At 41.3% G+C, this 12,683-nt stretch overlaps 1 protein-coding gene across 3 annotated transcripts in view; it reads right to left on the bottom strand.

Moving 5' to 3' along the window:
- NALCN (sodium leak channel, non-selective) overlaps positions 1 to 12,683 on the bottom strand; it is an 850,352-nt gene that overhangs the window by 706,896 nt on the left and 130,773 nt on the right. For all 3 annotated transcript variants that reach the window (XM_073664203.1, XM_073664204.1, XM_073664206.1), the window contains one exon: positions 1,892 to 2,020. In XM_073664203.1, the coding sequence (XP_073520304.1) occupies positions 1,892 to 2,020 (129 nt within the window). The remainder of the gene's footprint in view (positions 1 to 1,891; positions 2,021 to 12,683) is intronic.

Raw genomic sequence — 12,683 nt, 5'->3', positions numbered from 1 at the left:
CAACATAGCGCTCCTTTCTCTTCCGAACCCTGCCGTACACCAAAGCAGTGGTTTTCCCCCACATATGGGGTATCGGCGTACTCAGGAGAAATTGTACAACAAATGTCATGGTGCAATTTATCCTGTTACCCTTATGATAATGCAAAATTAGGGAATGAAAAACATTTTTTATGGGAAAAATGTGACAATTTTATTTTTACGGCTCAATATTATAAACTTCTGTGAAGCAGCTGGGGGTGCAAGGTGCTCACCACACATCTAGATAAGTTCCCTAAGGGGTATAGTTTCCAAAATGGTGGCACTTGTGGGGGGTTACCACTGTTTAGGCACATTAGGGGCTCCCCAAATGTGACATGGCGTCCGCTAATTATTCAAACAAATTTTACATTCAAAAAGTCAAATGGCGCTCCTTCCCTTTCAAACCCTGCCATGTGCCCAAACAGTAATTTGCCTCCACATATGGGGTATCAGCGTATTCAGGAGAAATTGCGTAACAAATTTCATGGTGCAATTTATCCTATTACCCTTATGATAATGTAAAATTAAGGGATGAAAAACGGTTTTGTGGGAAAAATGTGAAAATTTTATTTTTACAGCTCAATATTATAAACTTCTGTGAAGCACCTTGGGGTTCAAGGTGCTCACCACACATCTTGATAAGTTCCCTAAGGGGTCTAGTTTCCAAAATGGTGTCACTTGTGGGGGGTTTCCACTGTTTAGGCACATCAGGAGCTCACCAAACGCAACATAGCGTCTGCTAATTATTCAGACAAATTTTACATTCAAAAAGTCTAATGGCGCTCCTTCCCTTCTGAACCCTGCCGTGCGCCCAAACAGTGGTTTTCCCTCACATATGGGGTATCAGCACGCTCAAGAGAAATTGCACAAAAAAATTTGGGGTCCATTTTTTCATGTTACCCCTGTGAAAATAAAAAAAATTGGGTCTAAAGTAACATTTTTGTGAAAAAAGTTAAATGTTAATTTTTTTCTTCCACATTCCAAAAATTCCTGTGAAGCACCTGAAGGGTTAATAAAGTTCTTGAATGTGGTTTTGAGCACCTTGAGGGGTGCAGTTTTTAGAATGGTGTCACTTTTGGGTATTTTCTGTCATAAAGACCCCTCAAAGTGACTTCAAATATGATGTGGTCCCTAAAAAAATGTTTTTGTAAATTTTGTTGGAAAAATGAGAAATCGCTGGTCAACTTTTAACCCTTATAGCTCCCTAACAAAAAAAAATTTTGGTTCCAAAATTGTGCTGATGTAAAGTAGACATGTGGGAAATGTTATTTATTAACTATTTTGTGTGACATATCTCTCTGATTTAAGGGCATGAAAATTCAAAGTTTGAAAATTGCAAAATTTTCTAAATTTTCGCCAAATTTCCGATTTTTTCACAAATAAACACAAGTTATATTGAAGAAATTTTACCACTATCATGAAGTACAATATGTCACGAAAAAACAATCTCAGAATCAGGGGAATACGTTGAAGCGTTCCAGAGTAATTACTTCATAAACTGGCAGTGGTCAGAATTGAAAAAATTGGCCTGGTCACGAAGGCAAAAACAGGCTCTGGCGCGAAGTGGTTAAACAATTTTTTTTGTTTAAATGACAGAGACCAGTTAATCATAATGTAATAATAATGTAAACAAATAAAAAATCTCACAAAGAAAATACAAGTTATTCTTATATTTTTAAAAGGCACAGGTATTATTAAGCTTGTAAATTGCTTTGTTGTTATCCAGTGACAATAGTGTGAAATAACAAAGTAGCAACAAAAAATTGCAAGTGAACAAGAATCCATCAAATTTAAATCTCAGAGTTGGATCCCTAATTTTTTATTACTTTTTTACAAGGCCCACAATTAAATAAATGAAAAAAAAAGAACTCACTGGCTTGTTGATCCATAGGATATCAGCATTATCAGAGAGGGATTCATCAGGACCAAAATCTGTAACCGGCTGAGCCTCAACTCTTGAGCTTTGCTTTCGCTTCAGCATACTATTATCACTTTTGGTTTTCTGTAAATAAAAAAAAAGAAAATATTGACACAAAATAAGCAATGTTAGAAGTGTCCCCATAAATACAACGTTTAGATGTGTAAGGTCCATTTACACTGTAAGATTATCGTAAATTAATGTTTCCAGGAATGCTTGTTGTTTCATGATAATCTTGCTGTGTAGACATGCTGCTGATAACCTGTTGAACAAGCAAAACGCTCGGGAGACATGATCTTTTGTGCTGCACAGAAGACCATCATTCTCGGCAGTGCAACGTCCTGTGTAAACAAGACTTGCGCTGCTGGAAACTAGGCAGTATATTCACACTGAGCAATCTATTACAGATCGACACAGTGTGCATCCCTAAGCGCTGTCTGCCTGTGTAAAAATGCTATCAAACAGCCGATTGGTAAATATTTAATGATGGGCAATCATTTAATGATGCAAGTCAGGTGGTGTGAACCCACCTTAAGTTATGGAAGATAATTTCATATCATTATTTAACAGTTATATTTTTAGTGTAAAAATTTGTTATGACTTTTTATATATTTTGACAACAGTAAATGATTGGATGAGTATGCTAGAACAATGGATAGTCATAACAATAAATAATTCTACTCCTTACTCATGCTATTTAAAGTGGACCTGTCATCTAGGAAATCATATACAATCTATGGGCAGCATGTTCAAGAGTAGAAAGAGGTGAGTAGATATACAGGTTTGTGGGAAAACATTTAGCATTTACAGTGTTATTTCATTGAAATCCCTGATCATTCTGAGGTTATAGGCCCCGTCACACTTAGCGACGCTACAGCGATCCTGACAACGATACAACCTGTCAGGGATCGTTGCTGCATCGCTATGTGATCTCTGGTGAGCAGTCAAACAGGCAGGCTCACCAACGATCAGGTGAGAAAACCCCTTTAACTTCATTCTCACATATTGCACACACAGTATAGTACAGTAGCGAAATATGGAAGTCATTTACAAGTCATATACAGTTGTGCTCAAAAGCTTACATACCCGGGCAGAATTTTTCCTTTCTTGGCCTTGTTTCAGAGAATATGAATGATAACAAAAAAAAACTTTTTCTCCACTCATGGTTATTGGTTGGGTGAAGCCATTTATTGTCAAACTACTGTGTTTTCTCTTTTTAAATCTTAATGTCAACCAAAAACATCCAAATGACCCTGATCAAAAGTTCACATACCCTGTGATTTTGGCCTTATAACTAGTGTTGAGCCACCCCCGTAGTGTTCGGGTTCGGTTCGGTTCGTCGAACACCGGGATGTTCGAGGAACTGTTCGTCGAACTGTTCGTCGAACACCTTAGAACACCGTCGAACACCGTTAAAACCAATGGCAGGCAAACAAAAACACATAGGAACACATAGAAAACACCTTCAAAGGTGTCCAAAAGCTGACAAACTGCTCAGAAGACGCTTTCTTTAAAAAAGCCGGCCGGCAATTCAGCAGCGGCATACACCGGTACCCGACAATTTAGACATGAAGGAATAGAGCATCACACATAGATTAGATAGATAGAAACATGTCAGTCACATATATATGAAGTACAGTGACAGTGTTGCTTACTGTACTTGTCATTTAGTGTAAAGGATTTATTAAAAATATAATAGTGTTTTCGTGCACCGTCTCTTTAAAAAAGCCGGCCGGCAATTCAGCAGCGGTACCCGACAATTTATAACAGACAGAATAGAGCTTCACACATAGATTAGATAGATAGAAACATGTCAGTCACATATATATGAAGTACTGTGACAGTGTTGCTTACTGTACTTGTCATTTACTGCAAAGGATTTATTAAAAAAAATAATAGTGTTTTCATGCACCGTCTCTTTAAAAAAGCCGGCCGGCAATTCAGCATCTGTACCCGACAATTTATAACAGACAGAATAGAGCTTCACACATAGATTAGATAGATAGAAACATGTCAGTCACATATATAAGAAGTACAGTGACAGTGTTGGTTACTGTACTTGTCATTTAGTATTAAAATAAAGGATTTATTATTAAAAAAAATTGGCGTGGGGTTCCCCGTAATTTTAGTCTCTAGCGGAGGTTAAGCAGACAGCTGGGGCAGATGTTTGAAGCCTGGGAAGGGGGTAATACCCACGGAGCTTCCCAGGCTACTAATATCAGCCCCCAGCTGAATACCTAGCCTTTACTAGCTATTAAAATGGAGGACCCCCCCAAAAAAAAATGACGTGGGGTCCCCCCTAATTTAATAGCTAGCAAAGGCTAGGCAGACAGCTGGGGGCTGATATTAATAGCCCAGGAAGGGAGCCATGAATATTGGCCCCCTCCCAGGCTAGAAACACCAGCCGTCAGCCGCCCCAGAAATGGCGCATCCATAGGATGCGCCAATTCTGGCACTTAGCCTCGCTCTTCCACGCTGCCCTGGTGCGGTGGCAGGGGGTAATAGGGTTGGGGTTGATGTCAGCTTATAATGCCAGCTGACATCAAGCCCAGGTTAGTAATGGAGAGGCGTCTATAAGACACCCCCATTACTAACCCCATAGTCAAAGTAAAAAAAAACCCACAAACACCCAGAATAAAGTCCTTTAATTGAAATAAAGACACAATTCTTTATTGTTCTAAATTAAACCATACTTACCATCACGCCCATTCCAGCTGAAGCCAACGATCTCCTGCAATAAAAGAAAAATAATAAAGCAACCTCATCCTTACCTTTCCATGGTTCCCAGGACAGCTTCAGCTCTGCTACATCGAGATGACAGGCTGGACCTCAGCAGAACGCTGCCATCCAGCCTGTCATCCCGCAGACACTGAGAAGCGCAGGCATGCTTGCGCTCCTCAGTGTCTGACTGTGACGGCATCCAGATGAGCCGACAATGAACTCGGCTCACCTCATGTACGTCACTGACAGCGTGGGAAAATTCTCCTGCACTCAGCGCTTCAGCGTGAGAATTTTCCCACGCTGTCAGTGACGTGCATGAGGTGAGCCGAGTTCATTGGACATGACCTCGGCTCATCTGGATGCCGTCACAGCCAGACACTGAGTAGCGCAAGCAAGCCTGCGCTTCTCAGTGTCTGCGGGATGACAGGCTGGATGGCAGCGTTCTGCTGCGGTCCAGCCTGTCATCTCGATGTAGCAGAGCTGAAGCTGTCGTGGGAGCCATGGAAAGGTAAGGATGATGTTGCTTTATTATTTTACTTTTATTGCAGGAGATCATTGGCTTCAGCTGGAATGGGCGTGGCGGTAAGTATGGTTTAATTTAGAACAATAAAGAATTGTGTGTTTATTTCAATTAAAGGACTTTTTTCTGGGTGTTTGTGTTTTTTTTAAATACTTTACTAGAAATTCATGGTGGTCATGTCTAATATTGGCGTGACCCCATGAATTTCGGGCTTAGGGCCAGCTGATAATGCCAAGCTGGCCTTAACCCCTTTATTACCCAGTGAGCCACCGCACCAGGGCCCTGGATGAGTTGGGTACAGCGCCAGAAGATGGCGCTTCTATGAACGCGCCATTTTCCGGGGCGGCTGCGGACTGCAATTTGCAGCGGGTGGGGCCCAGAAAGCTTGGGCCTCCCTGCGCTGCAGATTCCAGCCCCCAGCTGCCTAGTTGTACCTGGCTGGACACAAAAATAGGGCGAAGCTCCACGTATTTTTTTTTTAAATTCATGAAATTCATGGAATAATTAAGAAAAAAAGGGCTTCCCTATATTGTTGTGTCCGGCTAGGTACAAATAGGCAGCTGGTGGTTGGGAGAAGCCCGTTCCTGCCTGCTGTACCTGGCTGGACACAAATATAGGGCGAAGCCCCACATCAATTTTTTTTTCATTATTTCATGAATTTCCTGAAATAATTTTAAAAAAATTGACGTGGGGCTTCGCCCTATATTTGTGTCCAGTCAGGTACAGCAGGCAGGAACGGGCTGCCCCCAACCACCAGCTGCCTATTTGTACCTGGCCAGACACAACAATATAGGGAAGCCCTTTTTTAAAAAAATTATTTCATGAAATAATTTAAAAAAAATTGACGTGGGGCTTCGCACTATATTTGTGTCCAGCCAGGTACAGCAGGCAGGGACGGGCTGCCCCCAACCACCAGCTGCCTATTTGTACCTGGTTGGACACAACAATATAGGGAAGCCCTTTTTTTCTTAATTATTCCATGAATTTCATGAAATAATTTTTAAAAAAAATGCGTGGGGCTTCGCCCTATTTTTATGCCCAGCCAGGTACAACTAGGCAGCTGGGAGCTGGAATCCGCAGCGCAGGGAGGCCCAAGCTTTCTGGGCCCCACCCGCTGCAAATTGCAGTCCGCAGCCGCCCCAGAAAATGGCGCGTTCATAGAAGCGCCATCTTCTGGCGCTGTACCCAACTCATCCAGGGCCCTGGTGCGGTGGCTCACTGGGTAATAAAGGGGTTAAGGCCAGCTTGGCATTATCAGCTGGCCCTAAGCCCGAAATTCATGGGGTCACGCCAATATTAGACATGACCACCATGAATTTCTAGTAAAGTATTTAAAAAAACACAACACCCAGAATAAAGTCCTTTAATTGAAATAAACACACAATTCTTTATTGTTCTAAATTAAACCATACTTACCGTCACGCCCATTCCAGCTGAAGCCAATGTCTTCTGCAATAAAAGTAAAATAATTAAGCAACCTCATCCTTACCTTTCCATGGTTCCCACGACAGCTTCAGCTCTGCTACATCGAGATGACAGGCTGGACCGCAGCAGAACGCTGCCATCCAGCCTGTCATCCTGCGGACACTGAGAAGCGCAGGCATGCTTGCGCTCCTCAGTGTCTCGCTGTGACGGCATAAAGATGAGACAAGCTCATGTCCAATGAACTCGGCGCACCTCATGCACGTCACTGACAGCGTGGGAGAATTCTCCTGCACTCAGCACTTCAGCGTGAAAATTCTCCCACGCTGTCAGTGACGTACATGAGGTCAGCTGAGTTCATTGGACATGAATGAGCTCACCTCATGCACTTCACTGACAGCGTGGGAAAATTCTCACGCTGAAGCGCTGAGTGCAGGAGAATTTTCCCACGCTGTCAGTGACGTGCATGAGGTGAGCTCATTCATGTCCAATGATCTCAGCTGACCTCATGCACGTCACTGACAGCGTGGGAGAATTCTCACGCTGAAGTGCTGAGTGCAGGAGAATTCTCCCACGCTGTCAGTGACGTGCATGAGGTGCGCCGAGTTCATTGGACATGAACTCGTCTCATCTTTATGCCGTCACAGCCAGACACTGCAGAGCGCAAGCATGCCTGCGCTTCTCAGTGTCTGCGGGATGACAGGCTGGATGGCAGCGTTCTGCTGCGGTCCAGCCTGTTATCTCGATGTAGCAGAGCTGAAGCTGTCGTGGGAACCATGGAAAGGTAAGGATGAGGTTGCTTTATTATTTTTCTTTTATTGCAGGAGATCGTTGGCTTCAGCTGGAATGGGCGTGACGGTAAGTATGGTTTAATTTAGAACAATAAAGGAATGTGTCTTTATTTCAATTAAAGGACTTTATTCTGGGTGTTTGTGTTTTCTTTTAACTTTGACTATGGGGTTAGTAATGGGGGCGTCTTATAGACGCCTCTCCATTACTAACCTGGGCTTGATGTCAGCTGGCATTATAAGCTGACATCAACCCCAACCCTATTACCCCCTGCCACCGCACCAGGGCAGCGTGGAAGAGCGAGGCTAAGTGCCAGAATTGGCGCATCCTATGGATGCGCCATTTCTGGGGCGGCTGACGGCTGGTGTTTCTAGCCTGGGAGGGGGCCAATATTCATGGCTCCCTTCCTGGGCTATTAATATCAGCCCCCAGCTGTCTGCCTAGCCTTTGCTAGCTATTAAATTAGGGGGGACCCCACGTCATTTTTTTTGGGGGGGGTCCTCCATTTTAATAGCTAGTAAAGGCTAGGTATTCAGCTGGGGGCTGATATTAGTAGCCTGGGAAGCTCCGTGGGTATTACCCCCTTCCCAGGCTTCAAACATCTGCCCCAGCTGTCTGCTTAACCTCCGCTAGAGACTAAAATTACGGGGAACCCCACGCCAATTTTTTTTAATAATAAATCCTTTATTTTAATACTAAATGACAAGTACAGTAACCAACACTGTCACTGTACTTATTATATATGTGACTGACATGTTTCTATCTATCTAATCTATGTGTGAAGCTCTATTCTGTCTGTTATAAATTGTCGGGTACAGATGCTGAATTGCCGGCCGGCTTTTTTAAAGAGACGGTGCATGAAAACACTATTATTTTTTTTAATAAATCCTTTGCAGTAAATGACAAGTACAGTAAGCAACACTGTCACAGTACTTCATATATATGTGACTGACATGTTTCTATCTATCTAATCTATGTGTGAAGCTCTATTCTGTCTGTTATAAATTGTCGGGTACCGCTGCTGAATTGCCGGCCGGCTTTTTTAAAGAGACGGTGCACGAAAACACTATTATATTTTTTAATAAATCCTTTACACTAAATGACAAGTACAGTAAGCAACACTGTCACTGTGCTTCTTATATGTGTGACTGACATGTTTCTATCTATCTAATCTATGTGTGATGCTCTATTCTTTCTGTTCTAAATTGTCGGGTACCGGTGTATGCGCTGATGAATTGCCGGCTTTTCATGTTTCACTGTGAGCACTGTTCCCATCGATTTGGGCAATCACTGTAATGCCACAACCACCATGGCTGTGGCATTACAGTGAGTGGCAGGCAATCCCTGCATGATTGGTGCTCTAAATAGCGCCAGACATGCAGGACACGCTTTTGGTGCACGAACAGTTATCGAACATAACCTCGAACAGCCGAATTTTTTGCAAATCGTTCGGGTTCGTCGAACAACTCGAACACCACCCAAAACAGCTCGAATTTGAGATTGGCGAACAGTTCTAGTCGAACACCGCTCATCTCTACTTATAACATGCACAGGATTTGACACAGATGGGTTTGAATGGCCACTAAATGTAACATCCTGACCTGTGACCTGTTTGTTTGTAATCAGTGTGTGTGCATAAAAGCTGAGTGAGTTTCTGGGATTCAGACAGACTCTTGCATCTTTCATCCAGCCACTGACGTTTCTGGATTGTGAGTCATGGGGAAAGCAAAAGAATTGTCAACGGATCTACGGGAAAAGGTAGTTGAACTGTGTAACATAGGAAAGGGATACAAAAAAATATCCAAGCAATTGATAATGCCAGTTAGCAGCGTTCAAACTGTGATTAACAAATGGAAAATTAGTGTGGCTGTTTCAAGATGCACAATAAGGAGGTACTTGAAGAAAAATGGGCTGATGGTCGAGTCGCCAGAAGAAAGCCATTACTGAGAAAATACCACAAAGTATCTCACCTACAATACACCAAACAGCACAGAGACAAGCCTCAAAACTTCAGGAACAAGGTAATTTGGAGTGATGAGACGAAAATTTACATTTTTGGCCACAACCATAAATGTTACATTTGGAGAGAGGTCAACAAGGCCTATGATGAAAGGAACACCATTCCTACAGTAAAGCATGGAGGTGGATCGCTGATGTTTTGGGGATGTGTGAGCTACAAAGGCACAGGAAACTTGGTAGAAGTTGAAGGAAAGATGAATGCAGCACTTTATCAGCAAATACTGGAGGCAAATTTGCACTCATCAGCCCGGAAGCTGCGCATGGGACATACTTGGACGTTCCAACATGATAAAGAATCCAAAACACAAGTCCAAGTCAACCTGTCATTGGCTACAGCAGAACAAAGTGAAGGTTCTGGAGTGGCCATCTCAGTCTCGTGACCTCAATATCATTGAGCCACTCTGGGGAGATCTTGCCAAGAAGAATGGGTAGCTTTACCATCTGAGAAAATAAAGAACCTCATCCACAACTACCACAAAAGACTTCAGGCTGTCATTGATGTTACAGGAGGCAATGCACGGTATTAAGAACTGGGGTATGTGAACTTTTGATCAGGGTCATTTGGATGTTTTTGGCTGTCATTAATATTTAAAAAGAGAAAACACAGTAGTTTTACAATAAATGGCTTCACCCAACCAATAACCATTAGTGGAGAAAAAGTTTTTTTTGTTATCATTCATATTCTCTGAAACAAGGCCAAGAAAGGAAAAATTCTGCCGGGATATGTCAACTTTTGAGCACAACTGTACCTGGATCCACTTAGATGTAGTTTTTAAACACCAGTATATTAGGGTTCAAATATACAATATATTCACTCATGGCATTCAAAAAGGCATTCAGCAAGCACAAGAGGTTTTGAAATGTAGTAACTGTGTACATTTTGTGGGTGAAAGACGTTTTTGAGATGAATTTTCCATAATGTTTTCGCCAAACCTCTGTGAAACCTGACTGTAGTATCTCAATCATTATCATGAGAAACATAAAAGGCACAGCTGTAGGGGGATGTAGCAGTCTCAACCTGGCCCTGGTGTCTGAGGGGACCCAAATGTCTATGTGTCATGTACAAAAATACTAGTATTATAAATAGCACAAAGAAGGCGAGGGAGATTTCGCATTGGGGCTAAGCTCTCTATATCTTATGATAACTTGTAAGGAATTTTGACACTAAAATTGGAAAAAATTTTAAAGGGAACTTGTCAATAAATTTATTTGGCTCAAATCAAAGGTAGCAAGAATCAGAGCCTGGCTGCATAATTGCAGCAAGGTTTGAGGAACCCTGAAATGATGCTGTGTTTCGGAGAAGATATAGCTTGGAGAACCGATCTTGAACTAAAGAGAGAGACCCAAATAGTCCGGCACGGCCCTCAGCCAGATTTTTCTCGCCTCGCTCCAGTTGATTGCTAGGTCTTTCCTCTGTGTGTACATAGGGAGAGACCTATTAATCGAGTAGAGCGGGGTTAGGGAGAAGCCAGTTCGGTACTAAAGGAAGAAATTGAGCATTGTCCCCAGTTTTTCAAACTATGTTCTCTCTGAATTGTTAAGCCTCGTTCTAATTCATGCCGCCCTAGATTTGGGCAGCATGACTGTAATAAGGTTCCCTTTAACATATAGATTTTGCAGTAAAAAATAATGTAGCTGTAATAAATCAGACAAAATGCAATAATATCTCACAAATTACAGTCAATGTTGATAAATTTTTACAGTGAAGATACTACAGCATACTGTAACTGCAGTCATGACATTATTTTCTAATTGTTTGACAATGGAACTCTCAATATTGTATGTAAATTATTGCTGAAGAGTAATGTGTTTTTTACTCTATATGATTGCTTCCTTAAGTATCTTAGTATATTTCTAAGTATCTTACCAGACTGGAAATACTGATAGAATACTGAGTGCTGGGGCAATCTTTCTTTAAGATCACAGACTGGTCCCAACCTTTTGATTTCCATAAACTGTTCTCCTCCTTTAAGTTAAAGATTTTCTGGATTATATTACTGTGTATATCATCTGAAAGCTCCTCTTCTTGAGAAAACTAGTGTTGCAGTCAGCTTTGTCAGTAATTAATGTAAATTATTTAATGTAGTATAGTAAACAATTCCTAGTTTCCGTTTATTGCCTGATACCTTATCCTATTTTCCATATTTATGCTGTGCCATTATCTTGATGTCCTCAATATATCCTAAAACCTAAGCCACAATAAAAAGTTAAGACCCCCATACATATGGGGCCTCCTGACTTTCCCTCAATATAATATAGAATTTCAATGTTCATTGCTTTTGTTTTCAATGGAAATAATTCTGGCAGCGGCTTTCTCCTCTCTCGCCAAAAAAAAACCATGAGTAATGGGCCAAGCACTCACATGTATGGGAGAGTCAGGAGAGTTGGCTGTCTGCCAAATGGACAAGTAGCCAACAGCTAACTCACGTGTATAGTCAGCTTTACTTTTAGCAAATAGCCATATACGTACGGTAGGTATCTTTCTCTAAATCGGATGTTACTGCATGACTATGTAAAAAGTTGTTCTACCTAAGGACAGAAAATGTTTTGCTTTCATGAAACCTTCATGTTCGTATGATCAAATGAAAGCAACATTTTTTTTCTGTGCTACAAGAAAGTCTGTAAATTATTTAGAGATGTCTGTCTTTCTGCATTTATTTAAACTACAATTTGATCTCAATGAATTATTCATAATATAGTGAATTTAAGGACAATGTTAAATGTCACTGGGCATGGTAAAAGGACATCCAGTTTTATATAGAAAATACTATATAGCAGTCCTCACCAGTCATAACATACTGGTGTTGATTTTCATTTGTTTTCCTAATATTGCAGCGTGGCCTTCCCACTGTCTCTGCTGCACACAGCTCATTTAAAGAGGACCTTTCACCAAATTTTTCATGCTGAGCTGGACACAGAGTGTAATAGTGGCCACAGTGTGGAATAAAAAGTTTTTCTTATTTTTTATTTTTGCCTCTCAATTGCGAAGATGTTAGCAATCAAAGTATTTGGCACCTAATGAGTTAAAAGGGGTTTTCCCACGAACAAAAGTACATTTTAATCAATATATCTATATATTTTGGAATGATACTAAGTTCCACAATTGAATGTATTTAAATAAAATGTTCCTATGCTGAGATAATCTTATAAATCTGCCCCTGCTGTGTGCAGAAAGTGAAGTGGAACGAAATTTATTGGATATTTTAAACTTTTTTAACAACTGAAAAGTGGGGCGTGTAATATTATTCGGCCCCCTTACACTCCAGAAGTTCAGTG

The sequence above is a fragment of the Phyllobates terribilis genome, unplaced genomic scaffold (genome assembly GCF_046119375.1).
Source record: "Phyllobates terribilis strain yellow unplaced genomic scaffold, ASM4611937v1 Scaffold_2__4_contigs__length_985480577, whole genome shotgun sequence".
In the NCBI taxonomy this organism is placed as follows: domain Eukaryota; kingdom Metazoa; phylum Chordata; class Amphibia; order Anura; family Dendrobatidae; genus Phyllobates; species Phyllobates terribilis.
This window is presented reverse-complemented; position numbering and strand designations above follow the sequence as displayed.